This window comes from Bipolaris maydis, assembly GCF_028858645.1.
Source record: "Bipolaris maydis strain C4 unplaced genomic scaffold PSV08scaffold_17, whole genome shotgun sequence".
NCBI classification, from domain to species: Eukaryota; Fungi; Ascomycota; class Dothideomycetes; order Pleosporales; family Pleosporaceae; genus Bipolaris; species Bipolaris maydis.
This window is the reverse complement of record NW_027093873.1, coordinates 698964-714082: the sequence shown is the minus strand read 5'-3', so window position 1 is coordinate 714082 and position 15119 is coordinate 698964. Positions and strand designations below refer to the sequence as shown.

The 15119-nt window shown below is 50.5% G+C and overlaps 5 protein-coding genes across 5 annotated transcripts; 2 read left to right on the top strand and 3 right to left on the bottom strand.

The window, feature by feature from the left end:
• Positions 1–367: 367 nt before the first annotated feature.
• On the bottom strand, positions 368–1740 carry PSV08DRAFT_382554 (thiolase-like protein; the record flags this gene model as incomplete). Its single annotated transcript, XM_066093406.1, has 2 exons — positions 368–861; positions 915–1740. The coding sequence occupies 2 exons, from the start codon at positions 1738–1740 to the stop codon at positions 368–370; spliced, it is 1320 nt and encodes a 439-aa protein (XP_065948030.1).
• A 2819-nt stretch (positions 1741–4559) lies between these two features.
• Positions 4560–5463, top strand: PSV08DRAFT_366460 (uncharacterized protein; the record flags this gene model as incomplete). The annotated part of the gene is made up of 2 exons (XM_014222523.1): positions 4560–4618; positions 4671–5463. The coding sequence occupies 2 exons, from the start codon at positions 4560–4562 to the stop codon at positions 5461–5463; spliced, it is 852 nt and encodes a 283-aa protein (XP_014077998.1).
• A 972-nt stretch (positions 5464–6435) lies between these two features.
• PSV08DRAFT_412915 (uncharacterized protein) lies at positions 6436–9768 on the bottom strand. Its single transcript, XM_066093941.1, has 3 exons — positions 8620–9768; positions 7315–8563; positions 6436–7173 (listed from the first exon to the last, which is right to left on the bottom strand). The coding sequence occupies exons 1-3, from the start codon at positions 9590–9592 to the stop codon at positions 6567–6569; spliced, it is 2829 nt and encodes a 942-aa protein (XP_065948029.1). The 5' UTR covers positions 9593–9768; the 3' UTR covers positions 6436–6566.
• A 1552-nt stretch (positions 9769–11320) lies between these two features.
• PSV08DRAFT_190424 (uncharacterized protein) lies at positions 11321–13488 on the top strand (the record flags this gene model as incomplete). The annotated part of the gene is made up of 5 exons (XM_066091976.1): positions 11321–11441; positions 11503–12019; positions 12090–12304; positions 12367–12645; positions 12716–13488. 5 exons carry the CDS (start codon positions 11321–11323, stop codon positions 13486–13488), a joined length of 1905 nt encoding a protein of 634 aa, XP_065948028.1.
• Positions 13489–14141: 653 nt separating this feature from the next.
• Positions 14142–14688, bottom strand: PSV08DRAFT_382548 (uncharacterized protein; the record flags this gene model as incomplete). Its single annotated transcript, XM_066093405.1, has 2 exons — positions 14142–14372; positions 14479–14688. The coding sequence occupies 2 exons, from the start codon at positions 14686–14688 to the stop codon at positions 14142–14144; spliced, it is 441 nt and encodes a 146-aa protein (XP_065948027.1).
• Between the last annotated feature and the right edge of the window lie 431 nt (positions 14689–15119).

Sequence of the window (15119 nt, the reverse complement as noted above, 5' to 3'; positions counted from 1 at the left end):
ATTGTTCAAAGTTCAACATTCGTCGCTTGGTTTTGCGCGGCAAGATCCAATCAGTAGTAGTGGTGTTCATCTCCCGGACTCCGCATTGTCCGTGGGTCCGGGCCCGATTCCGCATCGTGATCCACTATTGTGCGGATCAATTCCACGAGATTCCATGCAACATCGGACTCTTTCTCGAGACTGCCGTGTTTATATGTGTGTAAGTAGTACTGTGAATATATTGCATTCATGTTTGTTGTTGAAAGCAATGTCGTGATTGCCGATTCAATTGCCATGTTACTTTTGTTCATTGCAAAGTAGCGATATGTACAACATCCAACTCAGCAGACGTAATTCCACAGTATAAACAACAAGCTTACATTTTTTTTTATGAGCCACAATGTCGTGTTGCAGAGTTCCTCGAAAATCTGGAGTGCAGTGCTGCCCAGAACGAAGACGCTCTTTGACGTCGATGAACTGACATACTACGGGGATCTGAGGTGCGGCATCGCGTCATCATGCACATTTCCACTGTCAACCCTGGCCCGAAGCTAACGGCAACCACATCATCTCTACCAGGGCCAAAGTGTCTCATATTGTCGAGCACGATGAGTACAGATGCGCTCGAAGAGTTGCCATAGCGCTTGTAGACGTCGAGAGAGGCTCTGATGTGGTCGTCAGTAAGACCGAGCGAGTCTTTGGCGCCGTGCAAGATGGCAGCACCCCCGGGATGAATTGCCCAATCAAATTCTGCTGGAACCCGAGGCAACGGTACCCTATTACTAATAGCGACGTTGGATGTGTTGCAGAGTTGTTGGAAAATCGGCGGAATAGCATTAATTGATGCTTTCGGAACATCTTTCGTAATGGTGGCTATCAAGCCTGATATCTGAGTCAGTTCACCAACGGTCGTATAGATAGTACAATCTACCAACCGTTTTTCCCAAAATTATATGACATGAAGCTGGACGTCCCCGGCGCCACCATGCTTGCCCATTCCCTCAATTGGTAAACAGGGATTTGACACGGAGCCAATGCAAGTTCGTTGCACACTACCAGTGCGGCAGCACCGTCAGAGAACAAGGTGGGTGCTATACGCAGCGTCTCGTCTCCGCCTTGTAAGATGTTTTGCATCTCTGCCCGAAAGAAGAGACTACAAAGCTCGCATGCGACAACAACGACTCGTGCTTTTCGTCTCTTGAGCGATGCAGCGGCTGCAATGTCAGCTGCTGCGCGCAATGCTGACAATCCTCCTGCGCAACCCACGCCCTGGACAAGAACGCGCTGGACGTCTGGTCCCAGACCGAGTTTCTCGCACACAAAGAGATCGTAGCCTGGGTTGTCAGAGTTGGTGCATGTCACGGCAACAATGTGTGTAATCTCTTGTGGCATGGTTCTGGCTTCTTGCATGGCCTTTTTACACGCAGAGGCAGCGAGAGTGACGCCTACGGTACGAAAGTCATGGGATGTTGAACTGAGTGTTGGTGGTGTAGCGTCCTTTTTGGTCCATTTGGTATAATCAAAGATTGTTGGACGGGAAGAGATTTGCGTCTTTGTGTTGAAGCCAATAAGCTCTTGCACACTGTGTACGTGAGAAAATGTGCCTGGAATTTCGAATTGTACTGACGCTGGTAAGGAGACGTGCTCGGGGTATAGACGCTGAAGGAGTCCCTCAAAGTCCTCCTGCCTGATTGCATGCTCGGGGTACTGGTGGCCTAGACCAATAATGTACACACCATCGTTGTTGCCGCTACGTGTCATGCCGATCATAGAAGACAGGCGTCAGATGTGATGATTTAGGTGCTGATGGAACCGGGCGGTCAGGTCATTATCATAGTAAGCCTGGTACCTTTTTCATCTATCGTATATCTGTTCCAAATCTTTTCCTACTCTTCGGCCCCTACATCGTGGCTTCTCAAGTCGCTGTTTAGTGCCTTAGCCTAGGATCCGGTAAATAGGGTATTCTATCCAGTCATTGTTCCAGGTCTCCAATACTCCTGCACAGAATCTTGGTATGCTATCATCGGACCCCATACTTCATTTCGTTATGGTGGAAGAGTCATGTCCGGGCATCGACAGCCTTGAGCTTCCCTGGAATACGATTGGTGATGAGCCATCAACAACACAATTGGGACATGCTATCATGAGCTCTTGATAGGGCCCGGTAAATCTACATAGCACATGGCACTGCCGAAATGGCCGTATCGTATCCGTCGCGAGGCTGGTTCGGGCTGGATTCGAGTCCAATGAGGTCTAGGAACCGCGTGTGCATTTCTTAGCTTTGCGCCATTGATGAACAGGAGTGCAGGAAAAAGCCATGATAGGGCTGTGTAAGCCCCGAACTTATCTTGTTGTCTTGAGATATAAGTTTTAGCGTCTATGGTATCCACGTCTGCCTAGACATTCTCATCTTATTCCAAAGTGCTGACCAATGGCAGTTGCAGTTGGATCGACTAAAGTTATCGCACTCGCCCTGAGTATTCAATGACATCCATGAAAATTTCGGGTGCGTCATCGAGTAGTCATCAATCTTGATCGCACAGCCCTGGTGTATGGACTCGTTCGTATAATCCAACGTCGTCGTACAAATAAACCATCTCCTCGGTCAAGAGATCGATCTTTCCGCCCCCATGGCCCCACCACAGCTTACTTATCAGCTGAACCAACACATCTGGGCAGCCACACACTATTTGTTTGTGGAGGTCGCCGACTGTTGATTATGGGCGCCTGAAAAGCGAATATGCGACGAAAATGCGGGTTAAAAAACCAACACAAGCTGAACTTGGCGCCACAAGAGCAAGACGCCCAGAAAAAGAGGTGGCAGTTGGAAGTCGACAACGCACCGAAAAGGCAACAGGAAAATGCACTACTAATCAGATATGCGGGCCATGCGCATGAAATCATGGTATGAAGAGAGCGTAAAACGTTCAAGAAGCCGTATCCGACAGTCCCATCTCGCCTGTACGCACTCGTCTCTCCAGCGCAGGATCAGCAGCCTTAATGCCAAGTTTGCGGTTCACGGGCCGAAGCGCTTAGTACGCATGCATCTTGCTATACAGACGACATGTCTTTCCGAAGGCAGTGCCCGTATCACGGCAGTAGTGCCGAACAAAGGGTCATGGGAAAGGCCAGGAGATGTAGAAAGCATCCATGGAATTCAGGGGACTGCTCAAGGGCTCACCGGGTAAAAGTATATCGCGGCCCGGATAAACGTACAAAGACATCAGTGTGCCAATATGGTAGGTAGGCAGCTTGATACCAGGCAGCCCCCCCCCCTCCTTACCCATACCTATAGCTGCTGCATTATGGTCATCATCGATAACCACAACCCAATCTGACGATCGCCACATTGTAGTCGTAGATCTCACCCGTGGCGAGCCGTTCCCACCATCAGCCAAGTCGCTGCATTGCGAGATTTTTTTTTCTTGCTCTCGTTATACAGTGTGGATTACTACTCGTGTGCTCGGGAATAGCTTTGTACTAGACTATTTTGTTGAAGCGGTCCCCGAAGGGCCCGAATGGGAACCTAGAATAACGCTTTCTTCCCTGCATACTTACGGCGCAGCCATGGTATGCTGTGTCAGACGATATGTTACTAGACCGAGTGCTTATGCCCACCGACAATGAGTTTCGGGTTTATTGGCGCTTGAACCATCAGTATGTGTCTAGATTCGCGCTGGGGAGGGGGAGGGGGAGCTGGACATGCTCAGTGCCGCGGGGCGGTGTGGCACGGTCGGGATGGTAGTGTAGAGAGGCGAACAGAGAGGGTAATGATAGGTGCTTGAGGAGAATGCACACTTCTACTTTGGGACAGTATCGAACCAATGTTTGTAAGGTCTGAAGAGTGATGACAGATCGGATGCATGCTGCCTGCAGACGGTAAGCCAGGGCCTAGGATTGTGGGGTACTGCCACGTGACATGGAGATAATGCTACTAGCGACATGCAGCGGGCTGGTGGCGTGGATAAGACGTTGAGTATGCGCAAACATGTGGCCCTGCTTTACACTAGCATTCATCGTATTCGCAAACCAGTCTTGGCTGACACTGGCCTGCTGGGGCCACTTGGACCAAAGATAAAATACGCCCTCTGTAGTACCGAGACTGGGGCGACCGAGCAGGCCACGCCATATGGAAGGTCAAGTCGTCGACAAAAGTCTTGGGCTGTTTCGGGCCCTCTTGGATGGGGTTTTCGGTGCCACTGTGAATTCCGCACCGTCAAGCAAAGCGTAATCTGTGTAGTTCTCGGGCTTCCGTAATATCCGTGCTTCGCGCAATGCTTTCCTAATCGGGATTACTGCGTTGCAGGGCACCGACTAGGCGCAAATGTGTTGGAAAACCACTCGGGAAAAGGCATTCTTTGCAGGTTAGTGCTTCCCGTGATCTGGCCTGAGGCTCTCCTCCCAAAATTTACTTAATTATGCGTCGCCGCCAACTCTCGCCGTGAGCTGGGTAGAAGGGGTGGTGCGAACTCTGAACGGCTTGCCTTGGCTCACAGAGAAGGGACGGCATCTATCAACGGCCGCGTTAGGAAGGGTGTGCGAGCATATTATCATCGCTGACCCTGCTCCGACGGAACAACATGCACGAGTCACACTCATCAACGAATAACGATTCCCTTCCAATTCAATCTGAGAAACAGTGAGAGCAAGCCAACATTTGAATACTCTGGCCGGTGCTGACTTACCACAAGCATGGACAGGCGGACCAGTCCCCCTAGTAGAGACAGCAGTGTTGTGAACATATTCTCACGTTTGCCACGTGAGCTCCGAAATCGCATTTACATTTTCTGCCTTGGAGGAAGCTATGACAATGAAGTAATTGTGCGCCGCGCTGCCATGGGCAGGACGTACCGCTTCACTCACCTGATTCGAGAACCTTGCGGCCAATACTCGTACCGATGGATCGAAGACCCTGTTTCAGCCTGTTTGAGCAAAAAAGGCTGGGACTTCCATCTTGCACGGGAAATGTTAGAGTGCTATTATTGGACACGCACTTTTAAGTTTGCTCATCACGAGATGTACCTGCTTGAGCCATTTCTCAGCACAGATGGCTTTGGGTTCGGCATGACCCCAGCCGTCTATGCTCGACGGTTACAGATACAGATTCAGCCTCTTCTCTTCGCCTTTTTGTTGCCGGATAACCGGAAGATTGAGGAGGAGCGGTTTTGTAATGCCATCGAGGCGCTCGGTATCATCCAGACCGCGCGAACCGAAATTGCAATCGAAGTCGACTTGGCACAGGCGTCGTTGAGCGACGCTGATTACGAGCATTTTCTGGATGCTGCCACCAAGTTTACCATTCAAATCCAGAGCTTAGTGGACGTATTGAAAAAGAAGGGGCTGCGTGTTACCCTCAGGGTCGTCGGATCCCAACTTCAGCTTGAAACGAGGATGAATGCTTCCGAATCGATTGCAACTAGCAGCACTGGACTCAAATCACCGGTATTACCGATGTCGCAACAGAGTTACCATGAAGCTTTTTGAGGTATTCATCACTCATTAGTGGCGGGAGACAATGCCGGTTAGGGCTCATTCCATTTGCCGAGTGGATCCCCTGTCGCGTGCCATCTGCAAGGCCCCAAATCCGGATCTTGGACACCTCTTCCGAACAAAGAACCATCAACACTCAAGCAACGTCGACTTCAACAGTAATGCCCACCATATGCTTTACCCTCAGTGGAAAGTGCAACAGCTGCCAGCCCCTTTCTTATTAGAAGCACGACAACTTTATGTTCCAAAAATTGTAATTTTCAACTCCAAGGGGAAAACGTAACATCATGGGTGGGGAATGGAATGCATGTACACGCAGTGTACACAAAAGGAGTATAGGCGCAAATACATGTACGGGTTCTTTTCTTTTGAGCGCTTGCGCTCTTGGCTTGAGCTGCGCTAGTAGTCCAGACACGGATGCATAATATGGCATAAACTATCTATAGTAACTAAAAGCCTAATAGTGTGGTTTAGTTGCGGTGGGGTTTCCAGGAAGGCCATTACATAGACTGCTTGTATCTGTTCTTTTACGGTGCCAAGTTCTGATGATGATACATATGTAGTATCTTGGAGCTTAATAGATGGGTATGCAGAATGACTCTTAGATCCCAGAACACTTTTTTTTCAATTCTGTAAATGTGCAGCCAAGGTTCAAAATGTGTAATCGCAAAAAGGTAATGAAGACAACTACGGAGAGGTGGTGCAGTGGACTTTCTTTGGTGTACCGGAATTCTCTTACTACCTTGATGCTAAAAATTCCGCCAAGCAAAGAGTTTATCTCACACCTCTCTAAAATTAACAATAACCCCTGGATGCTAAAGACCATTATAGTATTAAACCTAATTTTCTCTCCACATTTCAACTTGAAGCAAGGAGTTTTCAAGTTTTAGCGCTAAGGAAGCTTTATTAATTTCTTCGTGATTGACTACTGCACTATTTGAAAGACAAAACTACCGTATCTAGCCACTTGAGATAGCCTGTATCAGCTAACACAACAGCCATTGAACAAAAGACAATTCTATCACACGCTACCAACGCCCTTGAAAATTGCGTAGGCGAAAAAAAGGTAGTTAAGACAAATACGAATCCATTCAACATCAGTTCGGCCGCACATTAAGCTGCCAAGATTTTAGCAGGCGCTCACACACGAGTCGATCGGGATGATCAGATCTGTAGGTCCTCTGTTTTATCCTAACCACATATTCTAGCAGCTCAATGGCCTCTTTGACCTGTCTGTTGGCGTGATATGCTCGTGCAAGCACACGCTGTGACATTAGTTGATGAGGATGATCAGATCCGTAGATCCTCCGTCCTATCTTGATCACATATTCCAGCAACTCAATTGCTTCCTTAACCCGTCCGTCGGCAAAGTACGCGTTTGCGAGCTCATGCTGCGACGATAGTCGATCAGGATGGTCTTCTGCGAGCACTTCTGTACGTATGCCGACAACGTGTTCTAGCAGTCTGGCTGCTTTCCTAACCCGTCCGTCGGTAAGGTACGCGGCTGCGAGCTCATGCTGTGATGCTAGTCGACTGGGATGGTCTTCTGTACGTATGCGGACAACGTGTTCTAGCAGCCTAATTGCTTTCCTAACCTGTCCGTCGGCCTTGTATGCTCGTGCGAGCTCATGCTGCGACGCTAGTCGATCATCATGGTCTTCTGCGAGCACTTCTGCTTCTATCCTAACAACATGTTCTAGCAGCCTAATTGCTTTCCTAACCTGTCCGTCGTCCTTGTATGCTGTGGCGAGCTCATGCTGCGACACTAGTCGATCAGGATCGTGCTTTTTCAGTGTCTTCCTCTGTTCATACGACTCCTTAAGCCATCTCACTGCTTCTTGAAACCTCCCATCAGCCTTCAGACACATTCCTACAGAGAGACACAGCTCTGACCTCTCTTTTATCGAAGAGTCTTGGTTGTCCTCGAGCAGCCGCACCGCATGTGGCAGATATGTCCTCCATTTTGTCCGGTTCGCGTAGTCGTCCGAGGGGAAAATGCGGGCTACGCGTCTGATACCCTTCTCCACCACACGTCTCGTGTCGCCGTACTGCCTGACCCAGATCCGAGTTGCTAGATGTACCAGTCGATGGATGTCATACTCGTCTTGATTGTCTCGTTTTGTTAGAAAAGAGTATGCACAGAGCGTGCCAATAGCGTTCGTCATCCGCACTCTGGACCGCACTCTCGGCAGAATAGACCGCGGTATCGCTTTCCACTCGATGCACGACATAAAAGACAGAAGTTTCACAGCTACCTTGTCGCGTGCGCGGATTTGATTAAACGACACCACCCATGTTGTAGCTACTGCATTTGCCGTGCCTTTGTACTGTGCGTCATTACGGAACTCTGTGCTCATAAGCTTGACAAGGTCTAGTTCTGTACTGTATAGTAGCCGCAAGTACTCTCGGATAGATATCCTGTTCCCGTTAAGGTAAGCAGCTGCCTGTGCGATGGCTAGAGGCAGGCACACTAGCTCATCCAATAAGTCTGTCGTGGCGACACTGTCGCTAAGGAGCTCTTTGTTAATCAGCGATCTGGTCAAAAAGGTCGTTGCATCTTGTCGGTCCATCGCGCCAATCTCTAGCACATGGCTGCCCGTCAGCTTCACTGCTACATCTAGCGTACGTGTGGTAAACAAGGTCACGCCCTCTTCATTCCGTGGCAAGTAGTCAACAATGCCCCTCGATTGAGCACGGCCAAAAACAATGTCCGCATCGTCAGCGTTGTCAACGATCAACAACCACTTTCCTGCCTGCGCCGTGCTCAGATGCGACTTGAACTGCTCTTTCACATCGTCCTCACCATCGGTCGCCTTAGGTACGCCGAGCATTCGTACTACTTCAGCGCACGCCTGCTCAAAAGTCTCCATGCTCAGCGCAGGCACCCAGAAGACGGATATCTCAGGCCAGCGCTCCTTCACCATGTACGCGAACCGGAGCGCCACCTGTGTCTTGCCCGTTCCACCGAGCCCAACAATCGACATCCTGTAGCATGCCCCGTCGACCATGAGTTTCTCCGTCAGCTCGTCGAGCTCAGTCTTTCGTCCAACGAAGGACTTGTTGGGGAGGAACGGAATGGAGTAGATTGCTTTCTCTATCTCACTATTAGCTTTGCTGCAATACTACAGGAAACAGAACGACTACACTAACTCCGTACGCTCTGAATCGCCTCTTCCGCTGTCCGAATCTTCGCTACGGCAGCTGGCGGGATCACGGACAGCACATCCTTTGCATACGCAGCAGCGATTCCCGCCGCATATGGCTGCCATTTCTTATTCTTGTGCGAGTCGGCATAGTCACAGATGCCACGGATGACGAGGCAAGGGAAGCTGTTCATCAGACCCGCTGCCTCCATCTCGAAGCAGAGCACCCCACCAAGCTCTGCGCTGACCTTGTCTCGCTCTGTCGCGTTCTTCATCACCTGATTCCCTGACGCAATCGTCCCGTAGTGAGATACTACCTCCTCTTCGCGCGGCTCCCGAGCTTTGTGGTGAGCTGCCTTGCATCCTTCGCACGTCCGCCCACCCTCGTGGTCGTACTCCGCGTTGAATAAGACGTCAGGCCCTGCCTTGCTGCGCTGAAACCTAGGGTTGGTGCTCTCTAGTTTCCTTATAAACTCTACCATCCTGGTCTTACCCAAGAATTCATTTGCTTTTACTATTGCAACCGCGTGAAGCAGCACCTTCGGTGGCGCGTTAAGCGATCCCGTCCGTTCGAACCCGCTCGTCGTCGCCTTTCCAGCATCGTATTGCACCACCCCGCCAAACGTCTTATCGGGCTGGCTAACCACCACGTCCCCAAGCCGGATGTCCGCTGCGGCGCTGGGTACTCCTCCGCCGATGCCAACCATCAGCCCGAACCGAATTCCCTTGAATGTAGCCTTCATCTGTGTCGCCACAACCGCTGCAGGGTTGTTACCAATACATCCCGCTGGCAGGCAGACGATGGCGACATTGTGCCCAGCAATCGATCCTAGGGAGTATAGATTCTCATCGTTGCCGTCGCGCTCATGGTCTTCGTGCACTTCGTCCAGCATTTCCTGCGCCGCCGCCAGCTCGACGGGGAGTGCGCACACCCATCCTACAGTGTATTCCTCGTGAGACAGCCGGGGAAGCTGGGCCATCCGTAGCGATTATGACGGGAGAGTATGATGGGAGAGTAATGGTTGACAAGGCCTGACATTGCCGCGCAGGCAGACATTCGCTGCTGCTCAGCCTCATGGCGACTCTAGCAGGCTGATGAATAGGCTGAGGTCTAACAGTGTGGCTGCCGGCGCTGGGTATGGGGGCGTGGTCGATCCGGCCTGCCATTGGCCGGTCTGCTAGGTATACATTGGGGGCTGGAACTGTCACCGAATCCCAAGCGACATGCATCGCACCTGCAAAACGCCTTTCTGAGTGTCGTGCATTTATGATGACCAAATGCAGAAACTGAAACCTAATACTAATTAGTTACTTTTATATATGGTTCCTTTGTCACTCTTCTATTTACTTGCAATGTCTGAGGCGCAAAAAACAGTATAGATTCCACAGTCGATCGCTGTGATCTGCTTATGTGATAGAACTTATGCTGTAGACACGTCCTTATACTTTGTGAATCCTCCCCGCAAAGCCCGCCTAGCGGTAACTATCAAATGACTTACCTTGATCCATCTTAGCCTTTAGATCTCACCTTTCTCGGTACGTATCAAAAGTTGATTTGTCCAACTGCTTACCATCTTTTCTATAGCCGCCTAACGAGACTTCGAAAGATTGCAGGCAGCTAAAAATAGTAGGGCTAAAAAGGGTCCTCCTTGCAGGTCAGGCTCATCCCCCTCCTGAGCTACGCAATCGCTCTGCGCTCTAGGCAAGTACTAGACTTGGGCTTTTGAGAAACACCATCCCGAAATGAAAGCAAGAAAATTTACAGCGCTTGACTGCGATCGCTATAATGTCTATGATATGGATTGTTTTCCTCTTGACATCCAAGCAACAACCTCCCTTTGCCTTGGCTTAACGATAGAGATGAACCTCGACAACTACAACTCATCTGATGAGATGAACAGCAAAATGATGGTTTTGAGCTCTCATGTTAGCCGTGCAAGGACAAAGGTGATATGAGAGTTGAAGCTGAGTTGGAAGACGAACATGAACAGGGAGATACACTAGTAGATGACCGAGCGTTGGCCATCGCAGCTGTGAAAGCATATTAAAAGGAACACTTACCTAAGTCCCGCGTATTACCCCGGGCCCCGGACCTTCAAACAGTACGAACCGAAGGGTCTACGCTAGTGATGATGGGATGTCATCGATTCATGTCAAGCTTCAATGAACGAGAGCATGAGTCATGTCTACATCTCAGGATCTCACCATCTCCAACTCCATATGCAGTTCACTTTCTTCTTGCGTTCCCGCTGGTATGATGTTGCTTCATTAACAGGTTTAACTCAGAGAAAGAAATTCATCTCTAAAGAATTTCTCACCTGGTATACGGATCTCATAGCAATAAAGCAACACTACAGAAGAATCAGTCTCGTACTTCGAAGGTCGTACAACATTCCCGTCTTCCCCGCAACCCCGCTGCCGCAGTCGGGAAATCGTCTTCCATCGTGAATTATTATCCGCAATGCATCCAAGGAAACGGCTATGACCCATCAATATCTCTACAAGTAAGAGGCCGTCATTGGCCAGCCTCGAACGTAATAGCTACCAAAATGGGCATGGGTTGCCTCGTGTACACCAAAGAATTCGGTATATAATTGTTAAAAGCCTACCATCCTCATCTACCAGACTCTTCTCATCAATTTATCTCACTCATGACTGAACCAGTCTATTCCGAAGAAAGCACACCCCCAAATCCAAAGCGCCTCAAAATGTCCCCCTCCACCATCCGCAAACGCGCCGTACGCATCGCAGGCTGCTCCGGTGGCTTCACCGACCGCTCAACCGCCATAACGCGAATGGCCAGCGACCCCGACGTCGACGTAGTAATGGGTACCATAACCCGCTAAGAATACATCCTACAAAAAAACCCATAAACTAACCTGCCACACAGGCGACTGGCTCTCCGAAATGACAATGACCCTCCACGGCAGCGGCAAAGTAAAAAACCAAAAATCATCAAAGCCCAGCACCGCCACAAATGGAACTCAAACACTCGAAGACCGCATGAAAACAGCAATGTATGCGGATACTTTTCTCCAATGCTTCGAACCTGCCATCCCCCATCTCGTCCGCAACAAAACTAAACTCGCCGTCAATGCTGGCGCTTCGGATACCCAGCTTCTCGCTGAGGTCGTCGTTGACATGCTTGCGAAACACGATGCGAGCCATCTGAAAGTTGCGTGGATAGAAGGTGATGATGTGACGGAGCAGGTGCAGAGTCTGATTAAGGATGGAGAGCAGTTTGAGAGTTTGATGCATGGGAAGAAGTTGGAAGAGTGGGGTATGGAACCTGTTTGTGCACAGGCGTATCTGGGGGGATTGTGTATTGCGGAGGCGTTGAGAGGGGGCGCGGATATTGTTATTGCGGGACGGGTGGCGGATGCTGCGCCAGTTGTCGGAGCTGCTGCGTAAGTTAAATGTTTTCCTCGATTGGGGTTTCTATATAGGGAATCGGGAGACTGAACTGAGAGAATACAGGTGGTGGCACGACTGGCGAAACGATCAGTTTGATGAACTCGCCGGAGCACTAGTTGCAGGCCATTTAATCGAGTGCTCAAGCTACGTTTGCGGGGGTTACTACTCCATGTTCAAGGACCTGATCAAGACGGGAAAACATGTCAACATGGGTTTCCCAATCGCCGAAGTCGAATACGACGGAACCTTCAACATTGCGAAAGAGAAAGATAGCGGCGGTAAACCTCACCAATTCCCCTTCCCATAAAACACATCTCCCTTAACTAACAACGGGAAAAAGGCTGCGTAACAATCAGCACATGCACCTCCCAACTCCTCTACGAAATCCAAGGCCCCCTCTACTACAACTGCGACGTCACCGCCGACCTCACCCACGTCCGCATGCAGCAAATCGCCGAAGACGTCGTCCGCGTCACAGGCGTGCAAGGCCTCCCTCCCCCTCCCACCACGAAGATCGGCATCACCGCCCCAGCAGGCTGGCAGTGCGAATGGCACATGTACATGGCCGGCCTGGACATTGCCGAGAAATGTAAAGTGACTGAGGATCAAATACGATATGGTAAACTACTTCCCCCTCACCCCCCCCCCCCCCCCCCATACTACATATATATCCTAACAGATATTCAAAGCAATGGGCAAAAACACGTCCCGCTTCACCACCCTCCGCTTCCACGCCATCGGCTCCTGCCCACCCAACCCCACCTCCCTCGACGCCTCCACAGTCGACTTCCGCATCTTCGCGCAAACCCGCGACGCCGACCTCGTGCGCCCCGACGTCCCCGACGCATTCAACAGATGGTGTCTCGAAGTCTTCCTGCAATGCGCGCCAGGCCTCTCCCTGACCAACGACTTGCGCCAGGTAGTTCCGAAACCGTACTATGAATACTGGGTCGCGTTGCTGCCGCAGACGCATCTGCCGTTGAGAGTGCATAGTTTGTACGGGGAGAGGGAAGTGAAAGTGCTGGAGGCGCCGACGGCTACGAGGGAGTATCCCCGACAGCAGCATTCGTATGAGACTTCTGATCCCGTTGATCTTTCGGCGTTTGGTCCGACGGCGCAGGCGCCGCTGGGCGCCATAGTGGCTGGCCGTTCCGGGGACAAGGCTGCGGATTGCAATTGTGGGTTTTTTGTCAGACACGAGGATGAGTGGGATTGGCTACGCAGTTTCTTGACGATTGATCGGATAAAGGCGTTGTTGGGACCGGAAGAATACAAGGGAGGGAGGATTGATCGGTTTGAGATTGCGGGGATTTGGGCGGTGCATTTTTTGTTGCATGAGCAGTTGGATCGCGGGTATAATGCTAGTTCTGAGATTGATACGTTGGGCAAGAATGCGATGGAGTATATGCGGGCCAAGACGGTGGAGATTCCGACAAAGTTTTTGGAGAGGGGATGGATTTGAAAAGGGGGGGGGATGGGGGGGATTTACTGGACAAAAGGCAAGGTTGTGAAGAAAAGCAAATGGAGATATCAATGTGATTGAAGGTATCAAATGTATATCTAAAGGCAATAATAGCGTATTTTCAGTTCAGCGCTTAGCACTAGAGACGAACACATGATGGGAAAAAGGGAGAAACAGGAGAAATTGGAATATGCTCAACACCATCTAGGAGAATGAGCTAACACTAATTGTACGGTTAGCGACATGAAAGGTCCAGCCCCTCAATTCACGATAAAACAATGCAAAAGGAAGAAAAGACACAAAACACCACCGCAACACCCTACCATGTCCATCGTTCAGACTCCATCTCCGCATTCACACCCAGATCCTCCCTGAATCCATCCTGCCCTTTAAAACCACACTCTCAGTACCCTCAAACAGCCGTAAACGACGTCCTCGGCGTCACCACCACACCCCCCACATCCTTCTCCCGCCCATCAATAACCTCAACATGCCCCTTCTTCCCCCTCGTCATGCCCCTACCCGGCACCATCCTTCTCCCAAACTCCACCACCATGGTCAAAAAGCTCAACAAGCTACCCCCCGCACACATCAGCCTCACACTCACCCATCCCACAGGCACAGGCACAATTCAAAACATCCGGATGCAACACTTACAAAGCAATCGCCTCAAACGCTATATGCGCCCTCATCGCCGCACAGCTCTCCAGCACCCCATACCCAAACAACCCACACCCACCCTGCACGTAGTCGAGGGCAGAAAGAATCAGCGCCGTGAGCCACAAGCTCGCCAGTATGAACATGGGGATGATGAAATCGAGAGTCGAGCGACCAACAAAAGCGCCGTAGAGAGCAAAAGTGCAAACAACCATGTCGACAGCAGCCTGATTGTACAAAAAAAATTTTTAGCTTGTGAAGGCACAGGTTAAGGTGGTCAGGGGGGGGGGGGGGGGGGGGGAAGGCTATGATGGAGAGATATCTTTTTTTTACCAGCATAGCGCCAAATTTTTCCAGGCCCGCATCGGCGTCTTGCGGCATGAAATGGATAAACATGGCGAAGACGACAGTGCTGGATGCGAGGTGCAGAAGGTGCGTTGGCAGCTCTGCGGCGAAGCGCAAAGTGCTGCTGGGCTTTGCATGCTCTGTGGTGAGTGGGTCTGTGGAGGGCGCGGTGGGAGGTTGCGCTAATGGGGCAACCATGGTGGTGGATGCTTTGATAGTTTAGTGGTAGTGGATGCGAATACTGGTGTTTGGGGGTTAGAGGTGTAGTGTTATGGTGGTGTGATGATGATGATGACGATGATAATGCAGATGCAGGGGATTTGGGGGAGATGGAGAGAGTTGGCGGGGTAAAAGTAGTCTGAGTGCTGTAGAGATGCTCTTGCTTGAAGCATGATGCGTTAGGTAGGTGGCAGCAAGGGAAGCTGCTGCTTTGCTGATGGCAAGTAGTTGCGATGGTGGCATCTCAAGACGTTGTTCGCATGGTTGTATGGCTTCTGGAAACAGCACATGAATGGACATGAGCAGTCACAATCGTACAACATAGCTTTCACACACGCACACACATACATAGGACCAACATGTAGTAGTAAATCAGATTGTGGGTGGTGAAGTAGAGTCAAAGGTACCTT